This window comes from Paecilomyces variotii, assembly GCF_004022145.1.
Source record: "Paecilomyces variotii strain CBS 101075 chromosome Unknown C8Q69scaffold_11, whole genome shotgun sequence".
NCBI lineage: Eukaryota > Fungi > Ascomycota > Eurotiomycetes > Eurotiales > Thermoascaceae > Paecilomyces > Paecilomyces variotii.
This window is the reverse complement of record NW_021167150.1, coordinates 748,836-767,707: the sequence shown is the minus strand read 5'-3', so window position 1 is coordinate 767,707 and position 18,872 is coordinate 748,836. Positions and strand designations below refer to the sequence as shown.

The 18,872-nt window shown below is 48.5% G+C and overlaps 6 protein-coding genes across 6 annotated transcripts; 3 read left to right on the top strand and 3 right to left on the bottom strand.

The window, feature by feature from the left end:
• Positions 1 to 256: 256 nt before the first annotated feature.
• C8Q69DRAFT_509621 (putative TOM core complex subunit Tom6) lies at positions 257 to 530 on the top strand (the record flags this gene model as incomplete). Its single annotated transcript, XM_028633112.1, has 2 exons — positions 257 to 388; positions 477 to 530. 2 exons carry the CDS (start codon positions 257 to 259, stop codon positions 528 to 530), a joined length of 186 nt encoding a protein of 61 aa, XP_028482689.1.
• Positions 531 to 1,131: 601 nt separating this feature from the next.
• On the bottom strand, positions 1,132 to 4,071 carry C8Q69DRAFT_80021 (hypothetical protein). The gene is made up of 5 exons (XM_028634048.1): positions 3,796 to 4,071; positions 3,425 to 3,730; positions 2,938 to 3,364; positions 2,716 to 2,883; positions 1,132 to 2,661 (listed from the first exon to the last, which is right to left on the bottom strand). Exons 1-5 carry the CDS (start codon positions 3,922 to 3,924, stop codon positions 1,265 to 1,267), a joined length of 2,427 nt encoding a protein of 808 aa, XP_028482688.1. The 5' UTR covers positions 3,925 to 4,071; the 3' UTR covers positions 1,132 to 1,264.
• A 2,136-nt stretch (positions 4,072 to 6,207) lies between these two features.
• On the bottom strand, positions 6,208 to 9,748 carry C8Q69DRAFT_79990 (putative mitochondrial exoribonuclease Cyt-4). The gene is made up of 3 exons (XM_028634047.1): positions 9,505 to 9,748; positions 9,109 to 9,446; positions 6,208 to 9,056 (listed from the first exon to the last, which is right to left on the bottom strand). Exons 1-3 carry the CDS (start codon positions 9,661 to 9,663, stop codon positions 6,446 to 6,448), a joined length of 3,108 nt encoding a protein of 1,035 aa, XP_028482687.1. The 5' UTR covers positions 9,664 to 9,748; the 3' UTR covers positions 6,208 to 6,445.
• A 664-nt stretch (positions 9,749 to 10,412) lies between these two features.
• On the bottom strand, positions 10,413 to 12,273 carry C8Q69DRAFT_79921 (hypothetical protein). Its single transcript, XM_028634046.1, has one exon. It carries the CDS (start codon positions 11,859 to 11,861, stop codon positions 10,554 to 10,556), a length of 1,308 nt encoding a protein of 435 aa, XP_028482686.1. The 5' UTR covers positions 11,862 to 12,273; the 3' UTR covers positions 10,413 to 10,553.
• Positions 12,274 to 13,514: 1,241 nt separating this feature from the next.
• Positions 13,515 to 14,191, top strand: C8Q69DRAFT_447165 (hypothetical protein; the record flags this gene model as incomplete). The annotated part of the gene is made up of 3 exons (XM_028629186.1): positions 13,515 to 13,670; positions 13,730 to 14,058; positions 14,113 to 14,191. 3 exons carry the CDS (start codon positions 13,515 to 13,517, stop codon positions 14,189 to 14,191), a joined length of 564 nt encoding a protein of 187 aa, XP_028482685.1.
• A 2,632-nt stretch (positions 14,192 to 16,823) lies between these two features.
• Positions 16,824 to 18,848, top strand: C8Q69DRAFT_79867 (S-adenosyl-L-methionine-dependent methyltransferase). Its single transcript, XM_028634045.1, has 10 exons — positions 16,824 to 17,170; positions 17,231 to 17,280; positions 17,351 to 17,418; positions 17,472 to 17,529; positions 17,592 to 17,696; positions 17,749 to 17,786; positions 17,849 to 18,029; positions 18,084 to 18,420; positions 18,487 to 18,569; positions 18,631 to 18,848. The coding sequence occupies exons 1-10, from the start codon at positions 17,114 to 17,116 to the stop codon at positions 18,713 to 18,715; spliced, it is 1,062 nt and encodes a 353-aa protein (XP_028482684.1). The 5' UTR covers positions 16,824 to 17,113; the 3' UTR covers positions 18,716 to 18,848.
• Positions 18,849 to 18,872: the final 24 nt, after the last annotated feature.

The window sequence follows — 18,872 nt, the reverse complement described above, 5'->3', positions numbered from 1 at the left end:
TCAAATCAAGCGAGAAATATCAGTAGAAAACCTCCTATTTGCATTTATCCAAGTTTATCGGCCCAAGAGATTGAAGTGATGAAGATACGGTCACCCAGAGAACCCACAAGCGCAAGAGGTGATGACGCCAAGCTCAGACCAACCCTTTCCCCGAGCCGCTGAAAGATTTCTCGACGGCAGCTCGACTCATCTCAACAACGAACAACAGCTTCATCAACATTTAATTCGAGAAGTTGAATAATCCTATCCATTCACAATGGCCCCCAAGCAGCGCGTTGTCGTCCATGCCTCTTCTTCCCGTCAGCAGCGCGGCTTCCTCAGCTCCGCCTGGAACGAGATCACTTCGCCCGACAACACGACTGTCGTGAGAAGCGTGTTGGTCTTTGGTGTAAGTTCTGCATACTCATCTCTCCTTTGAGATAAATCATGCGTGGAACTGTCGATGTGAATATGCTGGTGCTAATATGAGTTTCCAGGCCGCCGTTGCTTTCCTCCACAGCAGCCTGAGCGAGTTCCTCCTCCCTCCGTAAGTCGCCGCGCCAGAACGTTCCTCCTTTCTTTAGACAGTGACTATTAGCTGCTTTTTACTAGTGGCTACTAGACCACTCTTAGTTTTTAAATCCGAGGGGCACTAGCTGACTTCTCCAAAGTCTCTAAATCAGTTATCTCCACGACAGGCAGAACGCACTGCTGCCCAACACCGTCAATACAAGTGGCAGCTAGCTTCTACAAGCGAAACAGTGCCGTTTTCGATTTTATGAGTGTTAATGCTTCATCCGAGCGAGGTTTTGGCGGATAGGACATCTGTACGATATTGTGAAAGAGATAGTGGGGAGTGTAGAAACCAACTGGTCTCTGCAATGAACAAGATGACTCAGTATAAATCGAGTATATCGCACTGGATATGGAGCCTTATTACCGTTCGTGCGAGTTCCTGTGCTCTGATAACATCTGGGTGCATCTCGAAGGATTTTGGAACCGCTCGGCGTCTTGGGTGAAATGTCTTTTGATGACTCTTGATATGTTCTAATCAATGTATAGAAATTAAAATTTATAGGTCGCTATCTCCACAATACATGATGATATATAATTCCAATGACTCCAAGGACTTCCAAGGTATATGAATCCCTGAGCGGTTGCCTCCTAACACGGCAGACCCAAAAAGACACCATAAGAAAACAATGTACGGTATACATTCGTCCTGTTTGCCAAACATATATAGAGAAAGGGTCTTCCATGCCCATATAATACATATCGTCGATATTCATGAAATACTCACGTACGCATAGTAAGATGACATATCTGTGCCCATGCCTGGATATGCGAGATCCCAGTCGGTGTATCCCTGATGGTATACGCTAGGCGAAGCATAGAAGTGATGCTGCTGCTCCTGCACCGGGGCCGAGGAGACAAACAATTGCTGGTTGAGTAGCTGCGTCGGAAACGGAGGGCACGTTAGGTGTGCTTGCATTGGGGCTGCATGTGTTGCAGTCCATCTGTCTTCTGGACCCCAATAAGTTGGTGTCTCTGGTGTTAATGCGCAGTCGGGAGAGTTCGTGCTGCTTGCATTTTCGGAATTGAGGTCGGGGCTATGCGCTACAGGCGTGCTATTGCCAGGCGAGCTGTGTTCACTTGGCGCAGGGGAATTGAACATTCTTGCATGTTCCATTGCACCGATGTGACTGGTATGCTCTGGCTGTCTTTTTTGATAGACAGGCTCCTCTGTGTTTGACTGGATCGAGGCCTCTGACCAGGCAAAAGGAGCATATGCATTGCCAACCATACCTCTGATTTCCGGATCCTCGACAAGTAGCATGCCATGTGAGCCCATAAGTCTCTGGTCCAGAATGGGTTGCTTATGGGTTACTAGCAATTCTCTCAGACGCAAAGTTGCCAACTTCGCTGGCCGGGAGACTCCAGTTTCATGCAATTCGTGAAAGATGCTGTATGTCGACGCAACTGCCTTGTGGTCTCCGGAGCCAGCATGACATCCGTGCTCGAGCACGTTAAAGCCAAGTAGCATTGCAGCGTTGAAGGCATGTTGACAGATCGGCCAATGCGCAAGCTTGTCAGGCAGGTACTTGTGCAAGTAGAAGAAAGCTTGTAGTACCTCATGGCAACTGGACACCACAGTGGCATATCCTGGCTCAGGCCGGTATACATCTGTCTTCTTCTGTTTCTTCTCCACCGTGCCAATCTGCCTTTGACGGTTTAGAAGGATCAGATAATTGTGCGTATTGCTGTGAAACATGGCGGCATGGAAGTTCAGTGGCCACTCCGGGACATTATCACACCCTTCCTTCAGCCACGACGAGTTGAAGCGAACCAACGATGGAAGGGTGTCAAGAAGCTGAAGTAGCCTGTCACTAAATGCGTCTATCCTTCCATTTGTCAAGTTGTCGCACGATAGGATTTGTCGGCTGAGGACGGTATATTGATTGATGTATGTTTCCAGACGCCCGGCCTTCTGGCTGTCCGCCAGCTCAGAGAATGTCAAATGAGAAGCAGGCAAACAGTCACCAGTTCCAGACACACCCAGAGGACGTCCAAGCGTACTGGAATAGTATTGGTCCACGAAGAGCATTAACCACCATGTGTTCCGGCGAAGGTTACACTCTCCCTCGTCTGCGCACGAATCCAGATATTGTGGATCCTGATGCACTACATTGCAAAGTTAGGCCATTTTCCGAATGGAAACGTGTGGAAAATACATACGACCCATTCCCTGTGCAACGCGTATTGTCTGCCCATACAGAGTATATGCATCTAAGAACTTTCCGCCATTGACAAGGTATGCCCCAATAAGCAAGAGAGTGTGGACAGCAAGCAGTGTCGGACGGTTCATGAAACTGCTTAATCGCAACGCATGCATTGAGGCCGCAACTAGTTCTGATCAGCAAAGCAAAACGTCCGAGGCTTATATCGGAGTGGACATACCATAAATATTTGCTTGTACGAGTTCTTTCTCAGTCTCTTCCACGGCTGATTGCGGCATATTCTTTCGGAACGCTTTGAACTGTAAAGCATGAGCCATAGCAGCCAGGATGAGAGCTAACATTTGGGGGTTTCTCTCAGCGCAGACATGCAAATTCTCCAAGAAGGCATTAATCTCCGGTGTGGCCAGCTTATTGGGGAGGTACTGGAAGCATCGTGCCTGGCTGTCGAATATCGTTAAGAGTTCGAGGATCTGTTCTCGAGAGGGGAGTATTTGAAGCAAAGGCTTTGTGCCTGAAGACGGTTCCCAGAGGCAGGGAAACGGGTCTGCCGGTGCGTCTTGGTAGGAAAGGATGTTCACATTTTTCAGGCGTGGGTGAGCCAACGACGTTGGCCTACAGTCGCTGGGTTGGTTCTGAAGACTGTGCAGCTGCGGACAAATCAGTGTCAGTTCGACAGAAGGTGTTTCTAAACCGTAAATTCAGCTTACCTTTTCTCCTATTTCAGACCCTGAAGGGCTCCCGTAGACCAGGGTATGAGACGGCTCTTCAGCCTTCAGTTGGCGCCAGATAGAGGCATGGAGCCTCTTGACGTTTTTGGCACTTTCAATCAGCTGAAGGTGCGTGTCTCGAGGCGACTTCTTTTCCAACAGCTCTCTCAACTCGGCATTTTCCTTTCTCAGGAGTCTGAGTTGTCGAGCCTGATCAATCGCTCTGTTGTTTGCATCTACGGGGAAGCAGCAATCTGTGGGCTTTCCCCGAGAACAACAAGCAGAACAAGGCTTTATCCTGTCACACTGAGCACACGGAAGATATAATTAGCTATAGATATTTCCGGGGAAAACAGATATGTGAGTATTACTTTGATCTTCCGGAAGCGACATTGGTTGCAACTGGTCCTCGGACGCATGGTCCTCTTGACTTGTATACCGCATTTGGGCGGCATACTACTGTCGAGGTATAGACCATCTTGCAACGTGACGTCCATCATCTAGATGGAGATGTTTGTGAATGGAGTCTCAGGCTTATGGGGAAGCGAGAAACGTATTCACTAGGGGTGGAGAATGTGAGACTTGCTGTATGTGAGTCAGCCTTACAACAGGATGGAGATGGAGGATACAGTGGGAATATATGACAGACATAAATGCTGGGTAAGTTATGCTTCTATCAATATACTACTCTCAGCTATGACAATTTCTCTATATCAAACCCCTCCTAAGCCCTTTTCAGCGTCACTAGTACAGATCGACTATTCCAGATGGATCCACGCTTCTCCTGATCTAATTACGGAGCAGCTCGACTACAACCAAATCCGTTAACATTTGGCGAAATGCCTGATCAGATCGTGGGACTAAGAACCTGAGATCTCCCCCACAATGTGATAGCATAGGTCCCTGAAAGTCTCGACCGAACCCGGGAGACGATCCCCGTCTCCCCAGCCCAAAAGACAGGTATTTGTAACGTTCCTCTCCGGCCGAACGGGTCCCTGTCTGCAGCTAAGCTATTGACAGCGTATCTGAAGTTTGGACGGGGCCACCCGTTTGCGTGGTCCTGGAAAAAGCAATCAATCCCAAGCCGGTCGTGGCGACTTGGACGGCATACCTATACCGAACAAGACCACCAATTAGCATCAGCTCTAGGATCTATACGATTTACATGACAGCTGACGAAACGTTGCCCAGTTTCAGTCCACTGCATAACGCACCCGTGAGATTTCGACTGTGAAGAGTACACGAACCCAGATCCCCAACAACAATTGTTCTCCTGAAGATCTGAAATAGTCCTCGAAGTCTAAAACCGCCTTGCCACCCGGCTGGATTATACACGAGATAGATTGTCTGCAGTTTGCATGCTTTCACTAGCTTTCATATCGTGCATTGAGATCGGGACTTTTTACAGTCCGTGGTTGCAGTAGTTCAACCGCGGAAGACGGATGAATTCCCGGTTGGGTGGCCACGCGACGAGGTTACTCGTATCTAGTTTAATTGACAGCCTTCCCCTAGGACTTACTGCCGATCAAAAAGCACTTTGAGGCTGTCAGGGTCGGCCCTTCCGTGTGGGCGGTGGCTGAAGATCCCATCCTGTCAAGGACGGCGGGCTTGTCTGAGCGTCAGCCTCGGAGCCTCCAAGACTCTAGTGTCGGGGCGGAGATATCAAGATCTCGGTGACGCTGGCCCTGACTGGTGGCGGATGTCGCGGGAGAGCTGAATATGTCAGGAATGCCGATTTTAGTGTCTGTGCTTGAACGGGGACATACTCACAGACAGCAACTAGTATATTTCTATTGCCGAGGTACATATGTCGGGACCGGGACGGAGAGACAGGCAAAGAAAGAAGTTCTTCGTACTGAAAGACGGAGTTCTCGAAGAATTAATTAGTTAATAGCCTTGTTGGAAAAATAAGGTGTACTATACTGTGCGGTGTTTATAGTCGTAAATCAATAATACCAGAGCGTACTTAGATAGTTACTGAGGTCACGAATCGCCCAGTATGGTAACTAGGGCAGAAATTCGATTGAAGAGGGTACCTAATTATGCACAAAAATTATACGTTCCGGAATCACCTATTATTATTCCACGATCACCGAGATCACCTACCAAGGAGTCTAAAACCTACAAGTTACCAAGTTCACAGGAAGCTCGCGAAAGTGGAGAGTTTCTCGCTTGTCCTCCTGATCCCAAGATACGGTACGCTTGTGGCTTGACAGTAACCTAATAAACCCATGGGGGTTGCGACCCCGAGGGGACTCATCCTGTCATTGTCGATGCCGTGCTCCTGGAACGTAGTAGTCTAAGGGGCTCGTAGAATTAATAATGCTTTCCTAGTGTAACTTGACTACGGATAAGAAATCCGAGGCTGTCTCACGGTAGAGAGGGCTTGATTAGATCTATCATACATAGTAAGGTCGCTTGTGCTAGTCTTGCATATCTAACTATACACCGGACGAATATACAAGGCGCACACCGTCTCGTGGCAGTACGCACAGATCCCTTCGCGGAAGCCGGCTTCGTCAGCCCCAAGGTCGCTCCTAGTTAGCGCAGGTACCAGTAATAATAATTGTCATGGCTGACCTGCAGATGACATCCAAGTTCCCAGAGAGTCGGGTCATCAAATAATAGTAGGAAACGCGATTGCCGCATCCCTGGGGGCGCCAATGGCGGTCTCAGGTCGCGAAAATGTGTTTCAGCTGGAGACTTTCTGCGACTATCGTACCATCGTGACGGGTGTGCAACGCCGTGTAGTGTCCTGATTCGTGGATATTCAGAAAAAAAGAAAAAAGAATCTTCGTGGAGCAGGAACGTATGGGGAATTTTGGAAACCGGAGGATATTCCACATATCCACGTCTATCGACATGAACATGATCGGGAACGCGTGATCGCCACCTGAAGCTGCATGAGCACCTGTGGGAAAAGGAAAGAGGAAAACGTCGCTGAGGTCCCCCAGAAGTATTATCGTCAGGATGTCAAGGTCTAGCCGAGATAGCCCGGGCGTTTATAGCTTGTCGGTCCACTTAGGCCCATTCTCCCACCCTCTCATAGTGTTTAACAAGTCTAACAGCTTCCAGGAGAACCATGGTACGCGACATGTCAACAGACACTATTTTAGCCTCCACCATGCTCATTATGTCGACATCTGTCATAGAAGGTGGCAGTACAATTTGACATCTGACCCCAAACGGTAAAAGCAAACCGGCATACCCCTCGCCCACCGCGGATCCCGCCAGCGCAGTATTGCTGTAAGAGTTGTGCAGCAGACAAGTATGGGTCTCTGGTAATGCACATTCGTTGAAATAGAATGCGCGGAAGAGGAACAGACAGGCCCAAAACTGGTCAGATGACATGGCACACTGCTTCAGTCTGATACGCTGCCAACTGGCACGCTCGATATATCTGTCAACTTCCAACTTCTGGAAGGGCACGACAGATGCGTTTTCTCTGGCATCGAGCAGTGTGCCGTGGGCACTCTCATACCGCAACGCTGCCTCGATCTGATAGTGTGCTAACAGATCGACATAACGTCTGAGGGGACTGGTCGTCTTGACGTAAGCATCTAGGCCGAGGGGGACATGGGGTATCACACTGGAGGACGAGATTCCCTTGGGTGCTGCGAGATCCAACCAGTTGGTCCCACCGTATTCAGAAATATTCTCTCTGGTTAGTTTAGCATATTCAGGGTGATACCATGTCCCGTCAAAGACAGCAGGGATGTTGCGGTCGGCCAACCAGCGCCCCCCAATCCAGCAAGCTAGATTCATGATTGTAGATATCAAGTTTCTTTTGGTGAGATCTGCCACCTCGTAGGGGTCGAAATTTCGATATTGCAGCTGGATCACAGGGTCACCCAAGAAATGTCTCCCTTCCTCTACATTCAACTTATGAGAGGGCATCGATCTATTTCCAAGGAAAACAGAGACCGGCGTTTCAACCGGAGCTGGCCAGTCAATAGCACCCCTTTTCTGTCGCTGCTCTCTGAATGCGAGCATCAGCTGCCTCAATGTGTGGAATGTGGTCTTGTCCTCCTCAGACATTATTCGTTTCAATCCTTGTCGGGAACGCTTCGGAAATTCTCCTCCGACGGTGAAGGTCTCCCAGGAACTCTGAATGTCATCATTGAAGAGCTGCCGGAGATCAGCATGGGTTATGTTGATAACGTTCCTAATATATCCATTTGTGACGTTTGTATCCAGGATCTCTCCCTTAGTATTCATCTTTGCGCTGAATGTCAGAGTCGGACGACCAGAGGCTAAGCTGAAATAACCTTGAGTGACCGATTTTGGGAGCATCGGATATGTACGTTCAGGGACGTACAACGTTTGATAGCGGGAGGAAGCATATTTCGTGATGATATGGTCAGGGGGAATAAAAGCTGACGGATTCGCCACATGCACACGGATCCAGAAAGTATCGTCTGATCCAGGGATACGTTCTAGAGAGACACCATCGTCAATTTCCTCGGCATCGGCATCATCGACACAATAAACAGGAAGGTCGCCGAAGTCAGTCCTCAGGTCTTGCATAGCATCCCTAAGGCCATTTGCCTTGATTTCTTCACAGGCCTGCTTGACATTGTCCACTAGCTTGTCTGAGCGGCGCGACAGTCCGTGGCCCGGCAAAGACAAAGATTGGTCCAGAACATGTAGGTTCTCCCACGGAGAAAATACTCCGAGTTCCTGAAGAAAAAGTGGCATGGATGCTGCACTTAGTCCCAGCGTGCTGTACATTCCTGTAGCTCGCATTATGTATGAACCCGCAGATCTAATGATCCCAGAAGTCATCCGTCGGGGTGGTATAGAGTAGAGTTGGAGATACTCAATAATGATGCGGTCTGATTCGCTGAAGCTCTCGGTCGAAATTTCCCGATAGATCATACCGTTGTCAGTCTCATCCGGGGAATATCGCTGCGCTGTTGGGCCAACGCTGGACATCGTAGTAGGCGACCTAATCTTTCGACTAAGCCGAATCAGACGCTGAGCCTTTTGCAAGAACTTGTGTAAAGGATGATCTTTGATGTTTCCGGATTCTTTTTGCTTAGCAATTCCCAATTGATGCTCTTGATGTTCTCTAACCCACTGGCCAACAGTTTCGATGTTCTTGGCCATTCTTTTGGGTCGAACCAAATAATAGTCACTGAATGGAGAGCTTCTGTCATAATCGATGATAAAAGGATGCTGCTTGATCGCCTTATGTACGGCAAACATAGTGGCCTCATTGACAGCTGTTTCATCGATCCCAAGAGCTTTGGCTGCTAGTTCCCGAAGGGTAAACTCAAGAGGTTCATCGTCATCAGCCATATAATCATGAATATTGTCCAATCGATGCGAGTTGTCCCGGTAGATAGCGCGGACATCTTCGTCGAAATCCGCCAACAGTTTCACAAGAGGCGCTCCAACTGGTCTGGGCACACCACCTTCTATTGTCGACTGCATCTCCGAGCTCAATGTTGCCAGGGTGTCGGGGAAGTATGGGAGCAAGGGAGAAACTAATTCGCGTGGAGCGAATCCCTTTATCACGTAGTCCAGATCTTTTGCGAATGCCACTCTCCATTTGCCTCTTGCAGTGTAAAACTGCTGTTGCTTCTGGATAGAACGAACGTATATTGCGGTAAGTATGCTTCCAGATGGCCTATAGTATGGTCAGACAGCCGACTACCAGGACACGAGATCTGGCGACTTACGCAGATAACCCCACGAGATCACCGGGCTCGAGATGTACCTGCATGTCTCCGCCTTCTTCAGAATCTCTCGAGTACTCAGAAGTAGCCTCGTCCGTAATTGAGAGCATATCGCTGTCATTATCGTGGGCCTCTCGACTATCACTCAGCATATTGCCGACCCACGGCATGGGGCGGCCCGAGAGGTTTGGCTCGCGAACAGGATCAAGTGAGATCGGCTGTTTCTCTCTCCATTTTCGTAGGTATTCACGAATATTTCCTTTCTCTTCGAATTCGGTCTTCAAGAGGATCTCATCTACAGACAGCTGAGAGACGGGCGAGTCCTCGTGTACTGCAGCAGTCTGAAAGGGAAACGTTAGCCGTGCTCCATACGATGGCGCAAATCCATTAGTATTTTACCTTCTTCGCGGTATGAAATGAACGTCTAAGGCCGCCCGCAGCTGATAAGAAACGTCCATTTTGGCGAAACGCTGTTTGTGAGCTCAAAGAAAGAGTGGCAAGAGATGCCGTAGAGCGTTTCTGCTTCAGCGCGCAGCGCGCACAGATGTAGCGCTGCATCCCTGGAGCTGCCCAAAGCCTAAGCCTCCAGTATCCTCTCAGAAATGGAGACGTAAAAACCAAGCAAGGAGTCTCTCCTGCTTGTTGTGGCGGAAGATTTGCGATTGATGGTTGCTGCAACCTCGGAGAATTCTATTATTCTGCCGAAGAATCCACGTTCACCGCCTAGGCGGTCAACGATCAATCAATGTTAGAGATACAGGCAGACCAACTAGGTACTTAGGAGTTCTCCTTTTTGATCGACTGGCAGAAAGCCACCTCAATCAGAAAAGTTTTACTGAATCCGCCTTCAGCAAGCTTTTCAAAGTGAACACATCTTCTGCGATCCTGCTAACGGATGCATCTGCAAAACGCTTGAATTCGGATACATTGAAGACATGTCTCCTTCTGGAACGTCTTAGGGGATCGTTATATTTTGGTCACGAATCAGTGTAACGATGATTACTTCATGAGGAGAAAACCTGACAGACATCCATCGCGCAGATATTACTCATATAGCCCGAGAGTCTGCTAGAGCCTTGTGCTGTCTGAGATCGCAGATGATAAGCTAGAGCATCGAAGGATCCGATAACTATACCTGGCGAGCAAACTTTATGGAATCAAGAAAAACTATCGAGTTCCAAGAAAGCTCTAGATGGATTTCATGACCATGCAGATGGAACAAACATATTCGTCTATGATCACTATTGGGGGCGTGGCGATGACGGTTGCTTGGTTATCCGTTCTACTAACTCTAGTCATAGCGAATATAATACCAGGTTCTGGTCCATTATAAATTATGAGGGTTATGGTATCGAGGAGAGGTAGAAATAAACGACAGAGAGTGCTATAGTACAACACCACTCCGTTATTTTGGAGAGCCAATTCCATGTCAAGGACTGTTTAGTAACTCAACCCTTGATCGGTCTGACTAGGGCGAGAAACAATTTATACGCCCATAATTTAATGCCAGCAGCATGAAGCATGGATATACTCCAATGAGACCTGTTGATCGCCTTTGAAGAGCGTGGAATGCTCATCTCATCGTACGCCTTCAATGCCGGACCAAGGTCCAGTGACAAGCTCGATGATGTCGGTACAGACTTGGATAGTTGTAACGCAAGTTCCCAGGCGTCCGTCAGTGCCATATTGGCACCATTTCCGGCAAATGGGCTCATGGCATGATTGCTGTCCCCGATAAAGACGATTTTCGAGTTGGCCTCGTGCCGGAAGGGCTGCTTGTCCATTGCATTGTAGACTGCCAAAGTAGCTGGATCGGTAGCCTTGATGAGTGTCTCTGTTGGCTCTTTGAAGGGTTTAGCCCTGTCAAGAGCCTCACGGAGGAGGTTCTCGGCCTGGTCCTCGCTGAGAGGAGCAGACAACCTCTCTCGCGGCTGGTCGGATCTGTAACTCAGGCTCCAAAGTGCGCTGCGTGTATCTACTGGAGACACAAAAAGACCGACCGGCCCGGCTCCCAGAACGCCCCCCCAGTTCTTGTCCATAGGTTTCGGGACCTCTCCTTCTGTAAAACGAGAGACACCGGCAAGACAAACAATCCCTCTGAAGGTCAGGGTATCCTCCGGGCGTAGCTGAGCGCGGACCTTACTCCCGGCACCATCTGCCACAATAAGGATGTCGCACTCATCTTCACGATCTGAGGAGGCCTCCGCGTTATTATTTCTCACAGTCACCTTCACTTTGGAAGGCATAGGTTCAGCTTTTGTGCATTTGGTTTCCCATTGGATAGACCCATTAGGCAACAGAGTTTCAAGAGCGTCGATCATGACCTGCCGTAGAGCATCTCTTCGGATGCGCATAGACGTTGCCGGCAACTCTTTGTCACTGGGAGGACCCGAAATACTGAGCAGAGGCTTCCAGTCGAGGTCCCAGAGGGTAAATGCGCCTTTGGGTTCGCTTCCTGATCTTCCTGTGATGCTAACCAGCAACATCTGCTCCAAAAGACCCATCTTGTGTAGGGTCTGGATTCCAGAACCCACATCATCGCCACGGATAGAGATCGAGTAGCCTTCTCGCCCGGGGCGGATTTCGCGACAATCTCGTTCATAAACTGTGATGGCAGGGAACTCATCAATGTATTCTTCAGGCCATTGTTTTCGCAAGGCCAAAGGAAAAGCCAAACCAGCAATGCCGCATCCGACAACGATTATCTTTCTGCCCGCAACTAGCGGTTTTTGGGGAGATGGCTCTGGATTCGACATAATGTTTGGGGTGTTTCCGCTCAAGACCTGTGTCTTTGCTGCCTATGATGGTGGCTGTGGGTAGGAGACAAGCTTTATTAGAGAACAAGCTTTCGTCAAGAAGATTCCATGATACTAGACGAGTAAAGACACTAACCGAATTCTACTTTTGTTTCTCCGTAGGGATGATGCCTCTTAAAAAATACGAGCATCTTGACTTGAGTTTGTTCGGTGTTTCGGCTGTTGAGATGCCCGCTAGATCTCCTAAGTACAATAAGTATGCCTATCGGGAATAGCGTCATTGTTCCCGAAAAGGGCTCTGGAATTAATTGGCAAATGCCCTCGGAACTGCGTTATGTATGAAAGACCGACAAGAAAGATCCGTGATACAATTCCGTGGAGCTGCATCGTTTATTATCCTGGGACAAGAGTCAATGAAGTAGTATCGTGATGACCACCGAGTAGATATAGCTTACCAGAGGATGGTTAATACCATAGCACCTCCTAAGTTTCTCGATATGATCCGTGATCTTTCCATAGTTCCATTTCACCGCTGGCGACCTCCTAGACACCATATTGCCCGTATAAAAATACCAAACGTACACAAAGACCTCATCCTATTCTGCCACAAACCAAGCGCAGGAGAGCAAAGTGTTAACCTCTGCATTCGGGACCTCAGTAACGGTCATAGCGAACAGAGCTACCTATCATCGATCATTTATTTCCGGATCATAATATCCATTGGCGTTGTTCCGGCTAGCCTGTTTGCTTCAACATGTAAGTACCTCCAAGAGACGGTATGCAGTGCGGTACCTGAATCTAGCATCAAAGTAATCATTGGCTGAACAACTCCTTTTAGAGAGTCTCCAAGACAGGCGCTGTGATCTACGCAGTACGGCGCCTGCTCATACCGTCGTTTGCCAGAGTAATCCAAGCCCAGAGGACCGAGGCTCGTGTCCGACTTGATGAGCTGGAAGCTGGCCGAAACCGGGGAATATGAAACGGGATATCTACCAATACCTGGCGTTGTAGAGCTCATAGCTCGTCAGGACAGACGTATCAGCCATCTTCATGCATCTTGATCGGTTGGTCAAGAAGATCTGGGGAGAATCTAGCGTCGAAGCGCCGTGGTGGGGAAATTGGGCGGTTCTTATTTTTGGAGCTCTGGCAATGTTGCTCTCCCGCTGGTGTTTGGTGCTTCCCGCGCTGTGACTGGGGGAGTCCCGGCGCAAAGTAGAGTTAACGCCAAAGAGCTCTACAAGCTCACAGCTTCAGGTCAGTTTGCGGATGCAGATGTCGATGCTGAGTCTAGGCCCAGGAAAGGGTCTAGAATCATAGCTTTTATTTTTGGATTCATCTCTACAATGGGCGGTCTTGTATATTTAAAGAACCTGTCCTGGTCGGCTGCTTTGTCTCCAAGCAATCATTACTCATATCAACCAGATCTCGATCGCGATATTTTCTTTTATTGTCTGTTTGTTTGTTATCGTTTGAGTAGCTGAAAGACACTCATTTATTATTTGCTCTTCTGGCAAGACGTTCCTTTTATACTTGACCGCACAGCCAATTGTCAGCTACATTCTACAATCTCTATCCACGGCAGACACTTACATCTCTCTGAAGAGTCCATCTTTCTTGAGATTTCTTCTTTCTTTTCCATACAGAAATATAAAAATGAATCACGGTGCTGTTGGCTTGAGTTACCTTTATGCGCGGGCTTTCCAGGGGATGAGCCTGATCGCCATCATTGGAATGACTGCCAACTTCGTTGCGGAAATGGTCAATAGCCATGTGAAGCCCCCAAATGTTCTGATTGGGACTCTTAGCGTGGTGAGTAATGAATCTAATCTATAGATATCGAGAGTTAGACTTAACAATGCTACAACTAGACCTGCATTGCAGTCCTGTACTGCTTCTTGACGGTTATCCTCTTCATGGACAAAATACTCCCATTTCTCATCTTCGCAGGAGTAGACTTGCTCGTCCTCATCGCAGTGATAGTCGTCGCCGTCACTGTGGGAAAGCCGTTGTCATACCTTGATTGCAAGGTTATCGGCAAACTGACCGGTTCCAACTCGTCCGCCTATGCTTTTACCACGACGTTGGGCAGCCTGCTAGACAAGGAGGGAGGCACCGTGAAGTACACGGACTGGATTGGTGCCTCCAAGTCGATCTGCCTTGAGATGAAGAGTATCTGGGGACTCAGCATTGCTCTTTGGTATGACGGACAATCCCGGTGTTGCGGCGATGAAATAAACTGACAAGCCAATAGCATCCTCTTTGCTTACACCGTTATCTGCAGTATTATCATGTGGCGCCAGAACAAGGCCCCTGCAGAAGAGAAGCCTTAGATGCCAGCTTCTTCCGCTGACTATTTGTCGGGTTGTTAATGCCCCCGTAAGTCGGATGGCCCGGAAAGCCAAGGGCGTATGATCCCTGGACCTGTTGTGTTGTTACTTCAAACTAGGAGGGATTAGGAGGGATTAATGCGGCATCAGATTGGTTTTGAAACGATTTCGTCGAATCTTCCATGATAATACGATTTTCCTTGTTTCAGTTTGCTGTCACCGTGATTTATGGGTCGGGAGTTAGAATGGCGCTGCGGTCCTGTCTTTTAGTATTCGTCTGTTATCAGACCCGTGGAGACCAAACTAGAAAGTTCTCCTTTTTGGACGAGCGGTCTAGTAAGTTATGATATTTGTCGATTAATGAAGAAATAACTGCCTTTCTTGTCAACACTAGAACATGATCCTGAAAAGACACAAGGGTCCTTGATATATCATACTACTTACCTTTGCTGGTATAGTTAATAGTAGCCCTCCTCTTCATAACTGGATGGAGGACTATTTGAGTTAGTCACAGGATGCTTTAACTAACCTGCTAGCACAAGGTTATCCCGCATCACGCAGGGACTGAATGCTGGCCTGTTATTGAATGCAAAGCAGAGTCTTGGTCCCGGGTCCGGTCCCAAGACATCGGTCTCCGGAAGCCCGGGGGATTCTCCCCATAAACTAGTGATGCACCCTGTTAAAACAACCTTTGCTATTTAATATTCTATCTAACCATAAAGGCCCTGGATCCCGAGGATGTATCGTTGTTCTCGGCACTAACCGATAGCCCGGTCCGTAACTTGGACGTGCCGCCTGTGAAGGATACCCGTTTTGGTTAATAGTGCGCGCAACTCCCTTCCAGATCTGTCTGGGAGTCAATGTGTTCCTTTTCAAAACAGGACATCGCATCTTAAGGAGTCAAATATGGCAGTTAAACGAGTCAGTTAGAGGTGATAATCCGCATCGCTCGACGTCAGGGTGTGGAAATACACTTCCGGCAGCGCTGATCCTTGGGGATTCACTCTTGTGGCCTGCGAGTTTGACACCGTGCGTTTCCTCCGCACCAGATGATGCTTTAGATATCTCTGCAAAGCCACTATGCGCAGTATGGTTGGGCGTCCTATGGGACCCAGCAGACTGCTATCTCAAGTCTACACCTATTATTCCTTACGGACGATATCTTCATCCCCGTTCTCCACCCCATGTTCAGGGACTCATCCAGAAACGAGGGACGGAGAGATGCCTCAGTTTGGAATCGTCGACCGAGAACTTTGAATAGTCTTGCGGCTTGTCCTATATCTGGTTATCACTCCTGTCTATTGTGGTCGGCTGCAGTGGTTCCGGGGACCTGGATACTGTTAATGGCCGCTGCTATAGACACCTCGCTTCTGATGAAATTCGCCGCGACTGCTCCACGCGGTTTACCAACATGCAGGCAATAACTATGGCGCATGAAACCGTCGGCTCACTAACTAATAATACCCGTGAAGCAATTCGGCGATAAACCTCCGTCTTGGTTCCAGAGCTCCGTCCATATCCATACTACCATCGCAGGAAGAGCTTTCAGACAATTATTGCCTGAACAGTTGTTACTTTTTTTACAGGACTCTTGTTAACTATGGATGTGAACAAGAAAGGGCGCACGGATGCGCCATAGCGACCTTGAATAACTACCACCAATGTCTTAGGAGTTAGGACTCTGCCTCGGCTATATTTCCGAATCGAAGTTCGCATTACTGTCTCTCTCCGCCCCCTAGTTCAAACTATATTGGCTAGAGCAGATTGTCCAGAAGAGTAACGAGGATTCGCAATGATCAGCTCTCGGTTGACCAGCCCTCGTGAGCGAGGAAACAAGGTGACATGCTTCACGTGCCATACTATCGCCTCTAGTTCTGCGGGCAAGAGTGACATCTAACAGTCATGCAGCCATATCAGCAGTTGCGACTTGAAGAGAATTTACTCCGTACGGGGTATGTCAAACAAAACTGCACCCAAGTGTTTGGTTTCCACTTAAACCCAGATTGTGCGACCCTGAAACAATACCTGTGGAAGGTTGGTATGCGTCAGCATGGAGACCAGAGATTCTGGAAGGTCTCAGTCCCGAGTTAAATTTCCTAACGTCCGCCATGACAAGGGGCTGGAGAAATCTGAAACAGGTAGCCGGCAACTGTCATGTTGCGATCCACTGTCAAAGCTTCCTATGATCTCCGCCTCTCTGGAATGCGAATACCAGGATAGGCAAAGGGAGACCGGGCATCACTCCACCATCGCCCAGGGAAACGCACCCGAGAAAGCTGCTGGCACGGACCGAAAGCCACCCGCAGTCTACCATGCTCTATCCGGTGCATAACGGTCGCGCTACATTCATATGTATAGCTTCTGACCAAACAATGTCATGACACGACCTCGGGGAGCTCCAGATGGCGCTGGTAGATCGCATCTTCTCCATTGCTCCAAGGGTGCTCTAGAATCCTTGGTGCATTTCTCTTGGATTCAACGGCTGGATCGACTGATCGACAATTCCCTGCACGCGGAGCTCCTACTCCGAAGCGTGGAGGTCAGAAGTTTATTATCGTAGCTGTTTGTGGGTCTATTAATCAGCCATACGGCGTACTGGGAGATCAAAATGCAGGGTATATATGCTTACAGCCACCCTAAGCCTACCGGGATGAGTTCCTCAGCTTGATCCGGTATATTCCCCTGCCGTAGTCTGCTTGTCATATGGTTAGGCAGCTTCTTCGGTCGTTTCCACTGGTACACAACAGGCAGCACGCGATAACTATCAGTTACTTTTCCATATCAGGTTGCGCTCCGGTATAAGCAAACACTAGACCGTTGCCGAAAGAGATCCACCTTCATCAATCATTTTGAGCCTATTTCAACTTGAACGAAAGCGAAGCTCTGTGACAGTCATCTATTGACGCCCGCTTATGGGTGCGATGTATGTTCCAGAGAAAAGCAGGAGACCAATTACGAACTACAGCGCACCTTGCAGAGTTTGTAATAACGTCAGATGATTTATTCTTGATCTGGGCATACATAAGACTGACTGACTCCCAGGATGAAATGACAACACATGATTTCGAGCAGCGATTGGACAGCGATGCGTCGTGAGTGATGTTTTGATAGCGTTCGCATATTGGTGACATTTCTTTCGGATTCTGATATTCCCTTATACAGCACTAGGACGCTTGCTTCTTCTCCTCAATCATACCGCTATGAGAATGGCAGGCGGTATCATGCTTATCGTATGTTCTTCTTTCATTAACTGCAATGTGGATTCGAGCTGACAGGCCATTAGGAGACGGATCGTACTGGGGTCCGAATGACGAAAAAGATGTATACCACCAAACGGTAACGTATGCAATCCCTGAGGCAAGAACAAATGGTGGAAATCCGAGCCTATACTGATATTTCCCAGACACCATTTGTTCTATCGTACATTAGATGATAGGATGTTGTTGGCACCTGTTACAGATCCTCGGAATGTACTTGATATAGGTACTGGTGTCGGATTATGGGCAGTGTAAGTATGCCAATCTCACATATCACCCGGGAAGATACTAACTCTTGACCAGAAACTTCGCTGATGCACACCCAGAAGCCAGGGTGACAGGTAGGGTGTTTGGAAATATTCTTCCTCAGGTTGCACAGTTCGCTGACACACGATCCCCACAGGTACGGACCTCTCGCCTCTCTGGGAGAACCCTGTGCAACCCAACCTCCGATTCCAAGTCGACGACTGCTGCTCAGAGTGGACATATCTCGAAGAGCTCCGAGAAAGATTCGACGTCATACATATGCGATGTCTCTACGGTAGCGTAGCTGATTGGAATCAACTCTACCGAAGATGCTTCGAGTAAGTCATACCAGCATCTTACCAGCGACTTCTCACGAACTAATATTGTGGAAGACACCTCATTCCAGGCGGATACATAGAGCAAGCCGAAATGTCCATCATCCCACATAGCTGCAATGGCCCTCTTCCACACGCGTCTATATTTCGGCAATGGGAGTGTTTCTGGAGAAAGTGCGGCGTTTTGACAGGGAAGTCATGGTTGATAAGTGAGACGATGAAAGAGTCGATAGAGGAGGCTGGGTTCGTCGACGTCTGCGAGAGACGATTCAAGTGGCCAATTGGCATGTGGAGTTCGGATCCGAAGCTACAAGAAATTGGTCGCTGGTATCGGGAATTCTGGGAGAGCGGGATGGAAGGCTGGGTAATGGCTCTCGGCACGAGGTGTCTTGGGGTGAGTCTTCTGCGATCTATGAAAACAAGAAGGATTCTGTAACCTTTTGATTGCTGACCTGATCAGTGGACTGCGAGTCAAGCTCGCGCTTTTGTGGAAGAGACCAGGAAAGCACTATCCGATGAAACGAACCGGGTATATTTTGAACTGTAAGTGAATGTCCTGTATATCAATTCCTCTAGAACGCCTCTGATTCTTGATCGCCAATAGGGTTGTCGTGTACGGACGAAGGCCTGACCACTTCCGGCCTCACACCTCGTGTTACGAGCATAGACGGACTCAATCGCAGCCATGAATTCCATCATTTTGTTTATTATTTCAGCAAATGCATACTGCAAGGTTACCTTATTCGAAACCAGTTATTACCTCAGGACACGAGGCGGGATGGATGGTGTTTGCTTACAGATCGTTTGCATTTAAGAACTGGGTTAGACGCGTTTTCTTCCTTTCTT

What these genes read in the sequence shown, in the direction of transcription:
- C8Q69DRAFT_79921 (XM_028634046.1), bottom strand. Translation starts at nt 11,861, where the DNA reads ATGTCGAATCCAGAGCCATCTCCCCAAAAACCGCTAGTTGCGGGCAGA.
- C8Q69DRAFT_79867 (XM_028634045.1), top strand. Translation starts at nt 17,114, where the DNA reads ATGTTCCAGAGAAAAGCAGGAGACCAATTACGAACTACAGCGCACCTT. An exon ending in CGATTGGACAGCGATGCGTC is followed by an intron (nt 17,281 to 17,350) that starts GTGAGTGATGTT and finishes TCCCTTATACAG; the next exon opens with CACTAGGACGCTTGCTTCTT. An exon ending in CCCAGAAGCCAGGGTGACAG is followed by an intron (nt 17,787 to 17,848) that starts GTAGGGTGTTTG and finishes CGATCCCCACAG; the next exon opens with GTACGGACCTCTCGCCTCTC.
- C8Q69DRAFT_79990 (XM_028634047.1), bottom strand. Translation starts at nt 9,663, where the DNA reads ATGCAGCGCTACATCTGTGCGCGCTGCGCGCTGAAGCAGAAACGCTCT. An exon ending in CATTTCATACCGCGAAGAAG is followed by an intron (nt 9,447 to 9,504) that starts GTAAAATACTAA and finishes TTTCCCTTTCAG; the next exon opens with ACTGCTGCAGTACACGAGGA. An exon ending in GATCTCGTGGGGTTATCTGC is followed by an intron (nt 9,057 to 9,108) that starts GTAAGTCGCCAG and finishes ACCATACTATAG; the next exon opens with GCCATCTGGAAGCATACTTA.
- C8Q69DRAFT_80021 (XM_028634048.1), bottom strand. Translation starts at nt 3,924, where the DNA reads ATGATGGACGTCACGTTGCAAGATGGTCTATACCTCGACAGTAGTATG. An exon ending in CGTACAAGCAAATATTTATG is followed by an intron (nt 2,884 to 2,937) that starts GTATGTCCACTC and finishes GATCAGAACTAG; the next exon opens with TTGCGGCCTCAATGCATGCG. An exon ending in CGTTGCACAGGGAATGGGTC is followed by an intron (nt 2,662 to 2,715) that starts GTATGTATTTTC and finishes TTTGCAATGTAG; the next exon opens with TGCATCAGGATCCACAATAT.